The following is a 16,639-nucleotide window of genomic DNA, read 5'->3' on the forward strand; positions in this document are numbered from 1 at the left end:
TTTCTGGATTTTTTTGTTGTTAATCTGTCTCTCACTGTTCAAATAAACCTACCATTAAAGTTAGACTGATAATGTATTTGTCAGTGGGCAAACGTACAAAATCAGCAGGGGATCAAATACTTTTTTCCCTCACTGTGAATCTCACAGAGACCAGAGAGCTCATCTCAATTTTGGGGAGAATGAAACGGGGCGGCAGGGTAGCCTAGTGGTTTGAGCGTTGGACTAGTAACCGAAAGGTTGCAAGTTCAAATCCCTGAGCTGACAAGGTACAAAGCTGTCGTTCTGCCCCTGAACAGGCCGTCATTGAAAATAAGAATTTGTTCTTAACTGACTTGCCTAGTAAAAAGGTAAAAAATAAAATTTAAAAAACTAAAGCCAAATAGAAAAATGTCCAATGAATATTGTCAGCATGTTGGTGTGCTGATATGATTTGTCTGTGTTTACATCAATCAATATCAAAATAGAGTAAAATCTCACAATTGTTACTCTATGACAGTGCACTTCTCTACATATGGGTTTGAATGGGTCTGAGATGACTCAATGTATCTGTAGTCATTTGATAAACTTGTGAAATGAACTCATCCATGAGAAGAAAATCATAACTAATTTGTGGAATGCAAACCCCAGCCGCACGTGAAATTCCTTACAATGACTCATCTCATCAAGGTCGGGGAAGGAAATGTATGTGGAAAATCAAGCTACCGACTGAGAAGTTTTAACAGCGGCATCTCCACTGATGTATTTTAGAGTCACAATCTGAGATGGTAATCTGATGCCCTGGCTCTGAATTCCTGAAACGTTTGGAAGAATTGGTCAGACGTGCGGAGATTAGGTTGCTTTTGTCAGGAGTCTGGGATGAGGTCGGCAATGCGAGAAACAACCTTCATACTGGGTCTGACGATAAAGACGAGCAGTGTTGGACATATGACCACATCGGGTCTGAATAAAGCCCTGTTCGGACATCTAAATATTTGGCCAAAGGTCTCGTTCCGGGTACTAGTGACCCGAGAGAAAGCCGAACTCTGGCCGCTCGGAGGGGTTATAAATGTCTTACTCGTAAAGATTGATGTTCAAAAAGACTCTACCACCCTCAGACGCTCACCTCGGAGCGATGATTCGCACCCAAGTCTGAGACGTCAAGGACACAGGGCCAAAATTGCTTAGAATAGAGACTGTTCCAGATTACATTTGTCAGGCCAGTTTTTTTAAAGCTTTCCTGTGTTTTGCCCCTGACACTGGCTGAGCGTGAACCATAGATCAGGATCTGACCTGAGCGGGTAATAAGTTAAAGAGCTATAGCCTCGACAATGGACAAAAGCTAGTCAAAAGCTGTGATTTTTCTAAGTTTGAGACACTGTCCTGATTGGGAATGTGCCCAACTACAATAACTGCCTAACTGTAGAGGAGTGATGGGTCTGGCTTCTGCTGAGAGGCCACTATCATTGAACATGCAAGACCAAATGCCACCTTAAAACAGTCTTAGCGAAAGAGGAGAGAAAACAAAAAGCTCTAGAGGTAGTGGAAGGGGTCTTAAAAATGTTTTGATGGGAGATTCCATAGGGACAAGGCGTCAGGGGACAACATGGTGACAATTAAGAGCCGCCTCAGGCATTAGAGAACTTATCAGCCCTTATTTCCAGTCTCCTGTGGTGAAGGGCTAATGGGTAGACTTCCCCTATGCACATCACAGGGTCTCTGGGTAGTGTCCACAGGGACCAGGGCCACTCGGGATGCGGTGTCATAGGCCGTGGGCCTACCCATTTGTCACCAGACAATTTGGGTCAAGTTAATTCTGGGTCATCTCATTACAGTTCTTAACAGAGGTGACAAAGACCTTTTTATTGTACACTTGCTGCTCTAAAGAACCTTGTGTGACCCGATTGTTCGTTAGTCATTAGATAGTATATAGAATGCATTTGAGGTGTGACCTAATTTTTCCTTTAGTACTCATCCTTGACTATTCTCGAGTGAGGTACACTGTGTGGCCAAAAGTATGTGGACACGTGCTCATCAAGCATCTCATTCCAAAATCATGGGCATTAATATGGAGTTGGTCACCCCTGTGGTGCTATAACAGCATCCACTCTTCTGGGAAGGCTTTCCACTAGATGTTGGAACGTTGCTGCAGGGACTTGCTTCCATTTAGCCACAAAAGCATTAGTGAGGTTGGGCACTGATGTTGGGAGATTAGGCCTGGCTCGCAATTGGACTTACAATTCATCCTAAAGGTGTTTGATGGGGGTCGAGGTCAGGGCTCAGTGCAGGCCAGTCAAATTATTCCACACACCGATCTCAGCAAACCATTTCTGGATGGACCTCGCTTTGTGAATGGTGGAATTGTCATCCTGAAACAGGAAATGGCCTTCCCCAAACTGATTCATTTGGATTTTCACTTGATGTCAAGCAAAGAGGCACTAAGTTTGAAGGTTGGCCTTGAAATACATCCACAGGTACAGCTCCAATTAACTCAAATGATGTCAATTAGCCTATCAGAAGCTTCTAAAGCTATGACCTCATGTTCTGGAATTTTCCAAGCTGTTTAATGGCACAGTCAACTTAATGAATCTAAACTTCTGACCCACTGGAATTGTGATACAGTGAATTATAAGTGAAATCTGTCTGTAAACAATTGTTGGAAAAAATCATTGTGTCATGCAAAGTTGCCAAAACTATGGTTTATTAACAAGAAATTTGTGGAGTGGTTGAAAAACGAGTTTTAAAGACTCCAACCTAAGTGTATGTAAACTTCCCGACTTCAACCGTATGTACAATGTGGACCCAGAGGAAAGCACTTAAAATTATGAATTAAAACACTTGTTTCCAAAGTGGTCCTCAAATGGTAAGAATGGTCTAAGAATGGAAACACGAGTCTGACTACATGGATATTTGGAGGAGGACATTTATGGAGAGACAGAAAAGAGACAATGCATGTTCTCTTAATTGCATTTTGGATGCGTGGTTAAACTGGCCCACTTACGTTCTTGAAGCCTCGGTAGAGGATCTGCAGCTCCTTGCGGTTGAAGCGGGTCAGGGCCTCCAGTTGCTCCAGGCCCTCGGGGCGATGGCGGACGGCTGAAAGCTCCAACTCATCCTCCACGCTGTCTGCAGAGGAGGAAGTAGGAGTGAGACATTCAGAAGCTGACGACAACTGGCTACATTTCACCCATAAGAGAAAGGAGTGTGTGCTGTCCTTATAAGCTCAGCAAAAAAATAAATGTCCCTTTTTCAGGACCCTGTCCTTCAAAGATAATTAGTAAAGATCCAAACAACTTTACAGATCTTCATTGTAAAGGGTTTAAACACGGTTTCCCATGCATGTTCAATGAACCATAAACAAGTAATGAACATGCACCTGTGGAACGGTCGTTAAGACACTAACAGCTTACAGACAGTAGGCAATTAAGGTCACAGTTATGAAAACTTAGGACACTAAAGAGGCCTTTCTACTGACACTGAAAAGTACAAAAAGAGATGTCCAGGGTACCTGCTCATCTGCGTGAACGTGCCTTAGGCATGCTGCCATGAGGCATGAGGAGTGGAGATGTGGCCAGGACAATAAATTGCAATGTCCATACTGTGAGACGCCTAAGACAGTGCTACAGGACGGACAGCTGAGAGTCCTCGCAGTGGCAGACCACGTGTAACAACACCTGCACAGGATCAGTACATCCGAACAACACAACTGGTACAGGATGGCAACAACAACTGCCCGAGTTACACCAGGAATGCACAATCCCTCCATCAATGCTCACACTGTCCGCAATAGGCTGAAAGAGGCTGGACTGAGGGCTTGTAGGCCTGTTGTAAGGCAAGTCCTCACCAGACATCAGATGGAACAACGTCGACTATGGGCACAAACCCACCATCGTTGGACCAGACAGGACTGGCAAAATATGCTCTTTTTCTAGTCCCGGTTTTGTTTTACCAGAGGTGATGGTCGGATTCACATTTACTGTCGAAGGAATGAGTGTTACACCGAGGCCTGCACTCTGGAGCGGGATCGATTTGGAGGTGGAGGGCCCGTCATGGTCTGGGGCAGTGTGTCACAGCATCATCGGACTGAGCTTGTTGTCATTGCAGGCAATCTCAACGCTGTGTGTTACAGGGAAGACATCCTCCTCCCTCATGTGATACCCTTCCTGCAGGCTCATCCTGACATGACCCTCCAGCATGACAATGCCACCAGCCATACTGCTCATTCTGTGCATGATTTCCTGCACGACAGGAACGTCAGTGTTCTGCCACAGCCAGCAAAGAGCCCGGATCTCAATCCCATTGAGCACGTCTGGAACCTGTTGGATCAGAGGGTAAGGGCTAGGGCCATTTCCCCCAGAAATGTCTGGGAACTTGCAAGTGCCTTGGTGGAAGAGTGGGGTAACATCTCACAGCAAGAACTGACAAATCTGGTGCAGTCCATGAGGAGGAGATGCACTGCAGTTCTTAATACAGCATGTAGCCACACCAGATACTGACTGTTATTTTTGATTTTGACCCCCCTTTGTTCAGGGACACATTATTTCATTTCTGTTAGTCATACAGTGGGGAGAACAAGTATTTGATAACCTGCAAAATCGGTAGTGTTTCCTACTTACAAAGCATGTAGAGGTCTGTAATTTTTATCAAAGGTCCACTTCAACTGTGAGAGACGGAATCTAAAACAAAAATCCAGAAAATCACATTGTATGATTTTTAAGTAATTAATTTGCATTTTATTGCATGACATAAGTATTTCATACATCAGAAAAGCAGAACTTAATATTTGGTACAGAAACCTTTGTTTGCAATTACAGAGATCATACGTTTCCTGTAGTTCTTGACCAGGTTTGCACACACTGCAGCAATTACAGACCTCTACATGCTTTGTAAGTAGGAAAACCTGCAAAATCAGCAGTGTATCAAATACTTGTTCTCCCCACTGTATGTCTGTGGAACTTGTTCAGTTTGTGTCTCAGTTGTTGAGTTTATTTCAGTCAGTTGTGCCACAAAGATCACACAACCCCGAATCACCCTCTAAGCACAGACATTAGAATTGTGTAGTTTACACACTGCAAAATATTCTCATAGCCTCATGACAAAACATGTTTTCAACACAATTGCAGGAAGTTGGCCATTTACCTAAAACAAAATCTGTTTTCTTAAAGGAGGTCGGTGCCCGGGGCCCCAAATACAGTAGTCCGTTTCTGCGGGGAAAGTATACCATGTAGTCCCCACTTAAATGCAGTAGTCCGTTTCTGTGGGGAAAGTATACCATGTAGTCCCCACTTAAATACAGTAGTCCGTTTCTGTGGGGAAAGTATACCATGTAGTCCCCACTTAAATGCAGTAGTCTGTTTCTGTGGGGAAAGTATACCATGTCGTCCCCACTTAAATGCAGTAGTCTGTTTCTGTGGGGAAAGTATACCATGTCGTCCCCACTTAAATGCAGTAGTCCGTTTCTGTGGGGAAAGTATACAATGTAGTCCCCACTTAAATGCAGTAGTCCGTTTCTGTGGGGAAAGTATACCATGTCGTCCCCACTTAAATGCAGTAGTCCGTTTCTGTGGGGAAAGAATGTAGTCCCCACTTAAATGCAGTAGTCCGTTTCTGTGGGGAAAGTATACCATGTAGTCCCCACTTAAATACAGTAGTCCGTTTCTGTGGGGAAAGTATACCATGTAGTCCCCACTTAAATGCAGTAGTCCGTTTCTGTGGGGAAAGTATACCATGTAGTCCCCACTTAAATGCAGTAGTCCGTTTCTGTGGGGAAAGTATACCATGTAGTCCCCACTTAAATGCAGTAGTCCGTTTCTGTGGGGAAAGTATACCATGTAGTCCCCACTTAAATGCAGTAGTCCGTTTCTGTGGGGAAAGTATACCATGTAGTCCCCACTTAAATGCAGTAGTCCGTTTCTGTGGGGAAAGTATACAATGTAGTCCCCACTTAAATGCAGTAGTCCGTTTCTGTGGGGAAAGTATACAATGTAGTCCCCACTTAAATGCAGTAGTCCGTTTCTGTGGGGAAAGTATACAATGTAGTCCCCACTTAAATGCAGTAGTCCGTTTCTGTGGGGAAAGTATACAATGTAGTCCCCACTTAAATGCAGTAGTCCGTTTCTGTGGGGAAAGTATACCATGTAGTCCCCACTTAAATGCAGTAGTCCGTTTCTGTGGGGAAAGTATACCATGTAGTCCCCACTTAAATGCAGTGGCTTTAAATGACTGTTCTGAACCAACTATCCACCATAGTCAGCCAAAGGAGACTTTAGCCAAAATTAAATGTTGTACAATTACAGCACAGGAGCAAATACACACATTTGTATCACCCCTGTTGCTAATGAAATCCAATGAATATGTCATTCATGCAAAGGACACTAATGGTTTAAAGGCCTACAGACAATTGAATTTCAGCTCCACAGTATCAGTCTCAGGAGAGTAAGAATATAGGCTAGTAGCGTGTCGTCATTGTCAGGTTAGCCATATTCACTTGATGATCACTACAATTGGACATTATTTGACATTAGGCTTAAGGGTCAGTTTCAAGCACACTTCAACAACCAACCAATCAAGGAACCTATTTTCTTTTCACATCCTCCCCTTGCCCCTTCATTAGAAAACCTTACATGACAAAACAGAGCAAAACCCCCCAAAACGGTTGCCGGTGTTCCGATCTCTCCTATGAAATATCACGGCAGCGAGGTAATTAGTGTTAGAGACCTAAGAACACAGCCCCTCTGGCAAAGAGCCTCCTCAAGATGAGGGCTGCTGAACCCTGACAAACACTTTAATGGGCCTGTAATGATGACACCCGCCGTCTCGGCCCTGTCACCGCTAGCGGTTGTCCTCCGAGCTAAGCGCTTGACTCATCTCAGTTGCACACACACACCTGAGATATGACAGCATCTCGCCAACCCTAATTAGCCTAAAAGACCACGTCTCCTTTCAGTCCTTGATTAACCTGCCGAAATGGAGCTGGGCCCCAACAGGGTGGGTGTGTGTCTACAAGCATGATGGGTAAGTGAAGACACACCATTTGTTTTCGGAGTCTGAGAGTTTCCCTACAATGCTGGTGAAACCCCTATGCTCACGCTTCAAAAGAATACGATATCTAGTGGTCCTATACATAAAGCTAATGTAAACATGCTTACCCTTCTCGTGATGCTGAATTAATTACTGCCGTCACTCACACTGTCAAGTCAATGTCCTGTCCACTGAGTGTGTTGGTGCCCAACAAAGTGACGTAAGACACTGCGTGAGAGGTGATTCATCAAAAGAGTGCAACGGAGTCGGCCTCTCCATGTCACTGGTTAAATGATTAAAGAAAGTTCTATCCAAAGGCACTATTTGCAATGGCTTATATTTATTCATTTTTGTTTTGTTTTGTTTTTCCTCAAACTTTTACTTTTGTACACACACAGGGACAGTCACGTCAACCAGACAACCCAGACGAATGATTCACCAGTTTACTGACTCATAGTTATGACATCATCAGTCAGAGTTTCAATTACTATTTATCCAATGGACAATAAAGTCCCCCCCCCAGGTATATTGCAAACAGGTGGGTTGTAGCATCAGACCTAACCCAGTGCATTGACATCTTCTATATTGACAGTTGCATCTCTTTTGCCATGCACCTTCTCTTCACTCTTTGAAGTTTGAATATTATTCGAAAAGGGAGGGATTAGACTTTGATTTTAGGTCCCACATTTTTGTAGAAGGTAAAGTAGGGATTCTGTCTCTCCAAAAACATTTCCTCGCAATTGGTGCCAGTGGCCAGCCACAGAAGATGAGGGCATCAGCGAGCAGACAGAGAAGCAGTGACTGGCCTGAGGTTTCTGTCAAAAACCACACTGACTGTACAGGGATCCCACACATTGAAGGCAGTCAATTCAGGAAGTGATTTGAATTAAAACATTTAAAATAATAAAACATTTTTAAATAAATAACTTGTACTTTACAGTTTATTGAGAATGTATTGAAAGTATACACCTTATTTTTCAATTATTGAATAGGAATTTCAGTTTACACCATGAATAGACTGAATTGACCCCAGAGAGAAGGGAGGAAGGATAACAGTTAGGGGGAAAGAGGGATAAAGAGAGTGAAAGACTTGCTTTGGCTACTGGTAGATGACTTTTTGGCAGAGGAGCCAGGAAAGAGCTTCATGAGCCGAGCTCTGACACCGCGCCTGTGGTCATTCTGGGGGCAGACGTAACCTAGGAGATACAGCACGGTGAGTGTCACAGTTACCAGGGCAACTGGTGGCTGCAATGCATGCTGGGAGACAAAGTGAATGGGGAAGGGAGATGTTGGAGTGCAAGCAGTGGAGATCAGTTACTGTCACAAAGAACTCAGGACAACAACACTGGAGTGCATTTACCTGCTATGTGAAAACATTCAGATTTAGCACTCATGTATTATTAAAGGGAAATTAAATCTCAGATCTGGGCACAAATGATCATCAAAGTGGACGCATCTCGTGTCAGCCATTATGACCAAGCCGAGGCAGCTTGGTCTCACCATTAATTCAGTAAAATATTGTTGTTTGAAATTGGCTTTCAAATGTAAAAGACATTGCAATGCAAAAACGACTCACTTCAGTATGGCAGCCAATGCTGATACATTCAGTACCTACAACCGAGATGCAACTCTCAGCAGTAATCTTGGCCTGCTAGTGTAAGGCCTACTCCATGAACCCAGTCATTATGTTAACATGACTTATTAATATACTCTAATATTGTGGCACTGGGTCATCACCGTAGGAGGGGCTTTTAATATTATCTGGAGCATGTGACCTTAGGTCAGACACCAATCCAATACCTCATCTATCAAACTCATTTCACACAGTCAAGCGTATTGCTTTACAAACTCCCAGGGGTCCATGTTGTGCCTGCCACTGTGAGCAATATTATACACGACTGCAACAGCATTGTGTGTCAACACAATATCTATCTCAAGAGGATAAAATGCCCAACCTTTATGATCGCTATAGCGCGTAATACATTTTGTAGAATTTTTATTCATTTAAATAACACGTTTAGGGGACATCTCCTGCAAGCGCTAAAGTTGTTTCTACCTTCTTGCCAAAGTGAACAAATTAATTCTGCAGGCCTTTAAGGCTAGCATGGGCGTAAATAAAAGCTCACGAATGCGGTGCCGTTCATCACTCACTCGTAATTACAAGACGACTTTGATGTCTGGTATAAAGAATAAAGGCAGTGACAGAATGCGCTGCGTGTTTGTGAGGAAGTCACAGTGAGGAGTCCACACTGACAGCCACTAGATGGGAACTCTAGAAAGTGGAGAAAGAGGCTTCCCTTTACTTGGGACTTGTACAGTGGCTGGCTACATTTAGCAGATATTATATTTCTACGTGGCGCTGACTACAGTCTAACACAGCGGTATATGCGATGCAAGCCAACATGATGACATACAATGTAGAAAATATACATATAGATTCTCTGACAAATGACATGAATCTAGTTTTTTCTTCGAGACAATATCCATCCAGGCCAATAACCAATGTGTGAGACGCAATATCCTCCTCCAATATCATGATGTCAGGGCAATCTTCTGGACCATCAGGTCAGATGACTTGCTGTTGTCGTCCATTTTGTTGCCACACTGACATACCCTGCTGCTGAGTGTCAAGGAGATCGGTATCTGTCCTCGGCAAAAATACAAAAAGCTTTGGAGAGCAGACATTTATGTGGAATCATTAAGGTAGTGCAGTGACACTAGCCTTTAGTATCTCCACTAAGAGCTGAAGAGAATAGACCAAGTCAGGTAATTCATGTGACAACTCTGGCCAGTGTTGAAATTCAAAGACAATATTTGTCTAAAGTGAATGCCCAACTTATACAAATCCATACTTGTTTTGTTATTTTTGTTATTTCCGGGAGCTGCGCGGTACGCTGCTCAGGGCCCGGCTTGAGAAATGGCAGACAGCAAGCACTGTCATTCTAAGTGGAATTAATGTAGGCCCTGAGTGACACGGCCCTTAATGCAGCCAGTGTTTCTGAATGAACACTTGCCCTTTGTTTCATAATGGACTAAATGGATGTGATATGTCCTAATGTAGGAGACAGCTTCGACTGAGCTAGCAGGCGTCACAGTGACTGCTTCCTCACCACAGCTCCTGCTCCAGTGAATTGTCATGCCAAGTTTGTAGTGCGACATATTCATCACAAGCAAAGGTCCAATGTTGTTGTCCTGACCAAAGCATTGTGGGAATACGGACAAACTGGGGACCCACCATTTTTTAAATCACAACACAGCATAAAATCACAACATGCACACTGCTGTCATGTCATACTTTTGCCTTCTGCAAAGAAGGGAACACAACTGTGGCACAGCTAGTTCCCCAAAAGGTTGCCCTATTCCTAAGCGACCACATGTGTTGCTGACATTTTCAGTACACATAGTACATTATTTTGTTGACACAAAGGTCCCTCATCTAGCTTATCTTGTAAAGTAGCAGCAGTTTATTCTTGCAGCTCATTTCTTACATGATAAGCAGACGTGTTCGAAATCTGTCTTGCCCACTAATGATTACTAAAACTACTTACTGTGTGCTAGTCATACTACACTGAACAAAAATATAAATGCAACATGTAAAGTGTTGATCCGATGTTTCATGAGCTGAAATAAAAGATCCCAGCATTTTTCAATATGCACAAAAATATTATTTCTCTAAAATGTTTGGCACAAATTTGTTTACATCCTTGTTAGTGAGCATTTCTCATTTACATAATCCATCCAACTGTGGCATATCACGCAGCTGATTAAAAAGCATGCTCATTCCAAAGGTTGTGCTGGGGACAATAAAATGTGTAATTTTGTCACAATGCCACAGATGTCTCAAGTTTTAGGGAGCATGCCATAGGCAGGAATGTGAACTTGAGGTGTTGCCAGAGAATTTAATGTTAATTCCTCTCTCATAAGCCACCTTCAATGCCGTTTTATAGAGCCTCACGTGGGTGAGCAGTTTACTGATGTCAGCAATATGAACAGTGCCCCATGGTGGCGGTGGGGTTATGACCATGCATTAGCTACGGACAACGAACACAATTTCAATTTATTGATGGCAATTTGAATTTTTTTACCTTTATTTAACTAGGCAAGTTAGTTAAGAACAAATTCTTAATGACGGACCAGGAACAGTGCCTGTTCAGGGGCAGAATGACAGATTTGTACCTTGTCAGCTCCAGGATTTGAACTTGCAACATTCCAGTTACTAGTCCAACACTGTAACCACTAGGCTACCCTGCCTCCCCAGGGTTGAATGCATTGAGATACCATGATGAGATCCTGAGGCCCATTGTTGGGCCATTCATCCACCGCCATCACCTCATGTTTCAGCATGATAAGGCACGACCCCATGTCGCAAGGATCTGTACACAGTTGCCTGTAGGTTAAAATGCCCCAGTTCTTCCATGGCTTGCATACTCACCAGACATGTCACCCATTGAGCATGTGTGGGATGCTCTGGATTTCCGTGTGCGACAGTGTGTTCCAGTTCACGCCGATATCCAGCAACTTCGCACAGCCATTGAAGAGGAGTGGGACAACATTCCACAGGCCACAATCAACGGCTTGATCAACTCTATGTGAAGGAGGTGTGTCGTGCTGCATGAGGCGGTGGTGGTCACACCAGATACTGACTGGATTTCTGATCTACGCCCTTACTTTTTTTAATCTACGCCCTGATCTATGCTCTTACTTTTTTAAAATGTATTTTTGACCAACAGATGCCTATCTGTATTCCCAGTCATGTGAACTCCATATATTATTATTTATTTATTTTCAATTGACTGATTTCCTCATGAACTGTAACTCAGTAAAATCGTTGAAATTGTTGCGTTTATATTTTTGTTCAGTATATTTAGAATGTACTGTTAGGTAAAAAAGTATGCAGTAAGCAACAAATATCAACATACTACTTATCCAAACTGAGAATGCGTAACTAATTCGCAATTTCACTTGTTCCGTGCCATTCCTGCATTTTTGATCTGATTATCAGCTGTTGTCAAACACATGCGGCTGTGAGAAGACCATTTTCTTCCTCAATAGCGTACAGCGAATTGATAGCGTACAGTAGCGTACAGCTTTCAATAGCGTACAGCTTTGACCTTCTCATGACTTCCATCTAACCTCCTAGGTTAGGTTTCCCTCCACTTACCATATCCCTTGTTCAAATATCCCCCAATATTCCAATATTACTGGAGCATGGTCTGTAATGGAGCTAAACAGTGCTCTGCTCAGAAAGCTTTTCTCATGCATGTCGAGGTCTTACTCTGGGATGAGTTAGCATCAGATCCCAAATGTTAAGTTCGCTCTGTGGCATCAGGGAGCCGGGATGAGAAAAGCAGGCCAGCACTCAGAGGGCCTACAATTTATCATCCGGCAACACACCTGCTAGTGTTACAGACAATCACACTCCAGTGTCACATAAGTGCCTTGTCGGAGGTGTGTGGAGCTATAACCGTGCATGGACTGTGGTGTCACTGTAATTAACATAACCCATGTTGACCTAAGGATATCCAGGCATGGTCTGGTGATAATGCTGTCTGGTCGTTAACCAGAGGAAAGGAAACCCCCTCTCTCGGGTGACGAGAAACCCAGTTTAATAATAGAGGGCTCATTAGCAGGTGAACATACTATACTGTGCTGTTCACTCCAATGACATAAGCCACATTCTAAAACGTCAAATATGATTGCATTTATGAATGTATCTGTAATGGGAATTTTTACGTTTGTGCTATTCTTATAACTAATGTCTGTGTTCTATCTATGTACTGTTCTATAAACCAATTTCTGTGTTCATGCAAGTGGCTGACTGAACAAATCCTCACTATCAATAGCTGCAATTTGGCAGTACGCCCAGAACCTTGTTTTGAGAATGAAAGATATCTCAGTTTCAAGGTGAGGTATTAGTCTGTCACATGTTATATTCCAGTATTCGTCGGTCACACGTATTAAACAAAACGTTAATGATTAATTAATTATGCTAAATCATGCAAATATAACTTGTCTGTGTATAGCCGTATATAAGACAACTGCTGGGACTGCCCAAGCAGAGCTCCTGATTGACATGTGTACTATGGTGCATTGAGTTGGTTGGAAGCTCCCCAGCACGCTGACAATAAACAAAGATTAATATTGAGATTGGCTTCGAGTGTCCCTGTGTAAGAATTTCCACATGTAAAATGTCATTAGGATACAAAATATATTGGCCTTCTGGTGTAGACATGTACACTACATGACCAAAAGTATGGACACCTGCTCATCGAATATCTCGAATATGGAGTTGGTCCCCCCCATTACTGTTCAAACAGCCTCCACTCTTCTGGGAAGGCTTTCCACTAGATGTTGGAACATTGCTGCGGGGACTTGCTGCCATTCAGCCACTAGAGCATTAGTGAGGTCGGGCACTGATGTTTGGCGATTAGGCCTGTCTCGCAATCGGCATTCCAATTCATCCCAAAGGTGTTCGAAGGGGTTGAGGTCAGGGTTCTGTGCAGGCCAGTCAAGTTCTTCCACACATAAAACAAATTCTGGATGGACCACAATTTATACACGGGGCATTGCCATGCTGAAACATTATAGGGCCTTCCCCAAACTGTTGCCACAAAGTTGGAAGCACAGAATTTCATTGTATGCTGTAGCGTTAACATTCCCTTCACTGGAACTAAGGGGCCTAGCCCGAAGCTGGCATCCGTCGGACCACCAGATGGTGAAGTGTGATAGATGGTGAAGTGTGATTCAATACTTCAGAGAACCAGTTTCCACTGCTCCAGAATCCACGTGCGGCGAGCTTTACACCACTCTAGCCGACGCATGGCATTGCGCATGGTGATCTTAGGCTTGTGTGAGGCTGCTCGGCCATTAAACCCATTTCATGAAGCTCCTGACAAACGTAGCTTCCAGGGGCAGTTTGGAACTCGGTAGTGAGTGTTGCAACTGAGCACTCGGCAGTCCCGTTCTGTGAGCTTGTGGCCTACCACTTCACGGCTGAGCCGTTGCTCCTAGATGCTTCCACTTCACAATAACAGCACTTATAGTTGACCGGGGCAGGTCTAGCAGGGCAGAAATTTGACAAACTGACTTGTTGGAACAGTGGCATCCTATAATGGTGCCACGTTGAAAATCACTGAGTTCTTCAGTAAGGACATTCTCCTGCCAATGTTTTTCTATGGAGATTGCATGGCTGTGTGCTCATTTTATACACCTGTCAGCCAGGGGTGTGACTGAAAAAGCCAAGTTCACTATTTTGAAGGGCTGTCCACATACTTCTGTAAACATACAGCAGTGTACATGAGAACAGAAATGGACATACAGATGAACAATCTTAATTTGAGGCACTTTGCTCCAGCAGGAAAATAATCCTGCAGCAACAGGAATTTGAAAGTGGAAATTACAAACTTCAGAAGCCTTTTTAAACCTCAAATACACAACAAGTGTGAAATTTGCTGCATTGCAGTAAAGTTCTCCTGCAACAGGTTGATCAAATTAAGATCCTAACACGATTACAATGGCAGGTCAGTTCTTCATGGTTGGTTGTGCAATAAGAGTGAAACTAAAGTCTGGTCAGCACAAACTATGTGACGTGTCCTCTACTTACGACACACCACAGCCCACTCCAGTTGACAAGCTGGACCCTGAGCCAAACTATACACTGATCTTATCTCCACCTGAACCATTTCCTTTTATAGTCATTGGGGCCTGGCAAGACAACATAGGACCAAAGCAAGAGTCATGTAAATGGCCGGTAAAGAAACACACTCTGCCATTGTTCACTTCTAACATGCTGACCACACCACTCGCGTAGCGTGCGTTGCAAAAATAAATTTAAACATATGTTATTCAATTATTGCACCCACACTGCTCGTGCGCGCCAACCAGCGTCTACGTTGCCAAGCGTTAAAATAGAAGTCAGTTATATTTGTTTCGCTGAACGCGGTGCACGTCCAGCGTCTCCCATCTCCTCATTGGTTTAAAGAAGCAGATACCCACGTGCCATCTTCTCATTGGCTATACCCAAGTGGGTAATTGAAAGATGAACGGAGTTTGGTCGTTTGGCGTCATAACTATGAAAGTTAGATGCCAATTGCCATATAAAGTCCAAAGAAGAAAAAGCCTGGAAGGAGGAGAGATGACTAGAAACGATTCGGTTGACCGTTTTGTGTGTGGATTGTCGGAGTAGAGAACATTGTACATTTCAGGTAAAATAACAACTCAACTTTTATAACCCAGGACAAATTAGCTAGCAACTGCAAGCTAGCTAGATACATTGCCATAAAATATGTAATGCTTTTCGACCTGTACCCGAATTAATATAATTGGTTCAGAGTTTGTTTTGATATTTTAACCTGCGTGTCGTGACCGCATTTGGTGTGGAGGGACAAAATCAATTTGCGCATGATGACGCGCGGCCCGTTTGGGTACGTTGTAAGGAACCGATCAAAAGTGTAAATAGAATAGTCACTCCACCTGTCACGCTTGAGATCTTACGCCATGACACACTTCGGAAGACAGTGGCGCAATATGTGACAAATGACAATGAGCGTGAAAGTGTTCTGTGGATGTTGAACATTGATGGTAAACGTCACCACAGCGTCCGGGACAACGATATTGCCAGAGAGCGTTATCGGACAGGGCTGTCGCAAGGTGTTGATGATGTATCTCTCCGCTCAATTCTGTCAGCACTGGATAAAAGTCAAGATGAAGGTAAAAGCCCATAAACGTCCCCACACACTGGAGTCGGATGTCATTGGCTGCCCAAAACAGTCCCCTTGATGGAAGTATTACTTTGACTTGAGTGATACCTTATATATTTTCTCAACTGCCAGACTGCTGTGGACTCCCAGAGGAAATGTGACTAATAGATTGCGGATTTTGCTCTGATAGTACATTTTACATTTGCCCTTTAATTCTTCTGAAGCTGATATAATCAATGATCAGTGAACTGGAAAATTATCATAGAGGACTGTATATACAAACGACTCTACGTATTTATTTGGACAGTGAAGCTAAAACGTTTAATTTGGCTCTATATTCCAGAACTTTGGATTTGATATCAAATGTTCGATATGAGACGACAGTACAAAATGTCACCTTTTATCTGAGAGTATATTCATACACATCGGTTTTACCGTTTAGAAAGTAAAGCACTTTATGCATCTCGTCCCCCCATTTGAAGCTGTCAAAAGTATTTGGACAAATTCACTTCATAGTGCATTACATTTTGTTAAACAAGTATTTGGTCCCATATTCCTAGCACACAATGACTATATTAAGCTTGTGACCCGACAAACTTGTTGTATTCATCTCTCAAGCCGTGACGCGTGATTCCAATGTAAACTGATGATCGAGGCTACTTCTTCGATTGAGATGTCAACACCCAGTGACTGACTGAAGGTCAACTCCTTACGAAAAGTCACTGCATTGATTCCTGTCTGTAGATACAGTTGAAGTCAGACATTTACATACACCATTCCACACATTTCTTGTTAACAAACTATAGTTTTGGCAAGTCGGTAAGGACATTTATTTTGTGCATGACACAAGTCATTTTTCCAACAATTGTTTACAGACAGATTATTTCACTTATAATTCACTGTGTCGCAATTCCAGTGGGTCAGAAGTTTACATACACTAAGTT

The 16,639-nt window shown here is 43.1% G+C and overlaps 1 protein-coding gene across 4 annotated transcripts in view; it reads right to left on the bottom strand.

Moving 5' to 3' along the window:
- Positions 1–16,639, bottom strand: part of LOC135516335 (Kv channel-interacting protein 4-like) — a 233,394-nt gene that overhangs the window by 21,499 nt on the left and 195,256 nt on the right. For all 4 annotated transcript variants that reach the window (XM_064940567.1, XM_064940565.1, XM_064940568.1 and 1 more), the window contains exon 2: positions 2,978–3,102. In XM_064940567.1, the coding sequence (XP_064796639.1) occupies positions 2,978–3,102 (125 nt within the window). The remainder of the gene's footprint in view (positions 1–2,977; positions 3,103–16,639) is intronic.

Source organism: Oncorhynchus masou, chromosome 27 (assembly GCF_036934945.1).
Source record: "Oncorhynchus masou masou isolate Uvic2021 chromosome 27, UVic_Omas_1.1, whole genome shotgun sequence".
In the NCBI taxonomy this organism is placed as follows: Eukaryota; Metazoa; Chordata; class Actinopteri; order Salmoniformes; family Salmonidae; genus Oncorhynchus; species Oncorhynchus masou.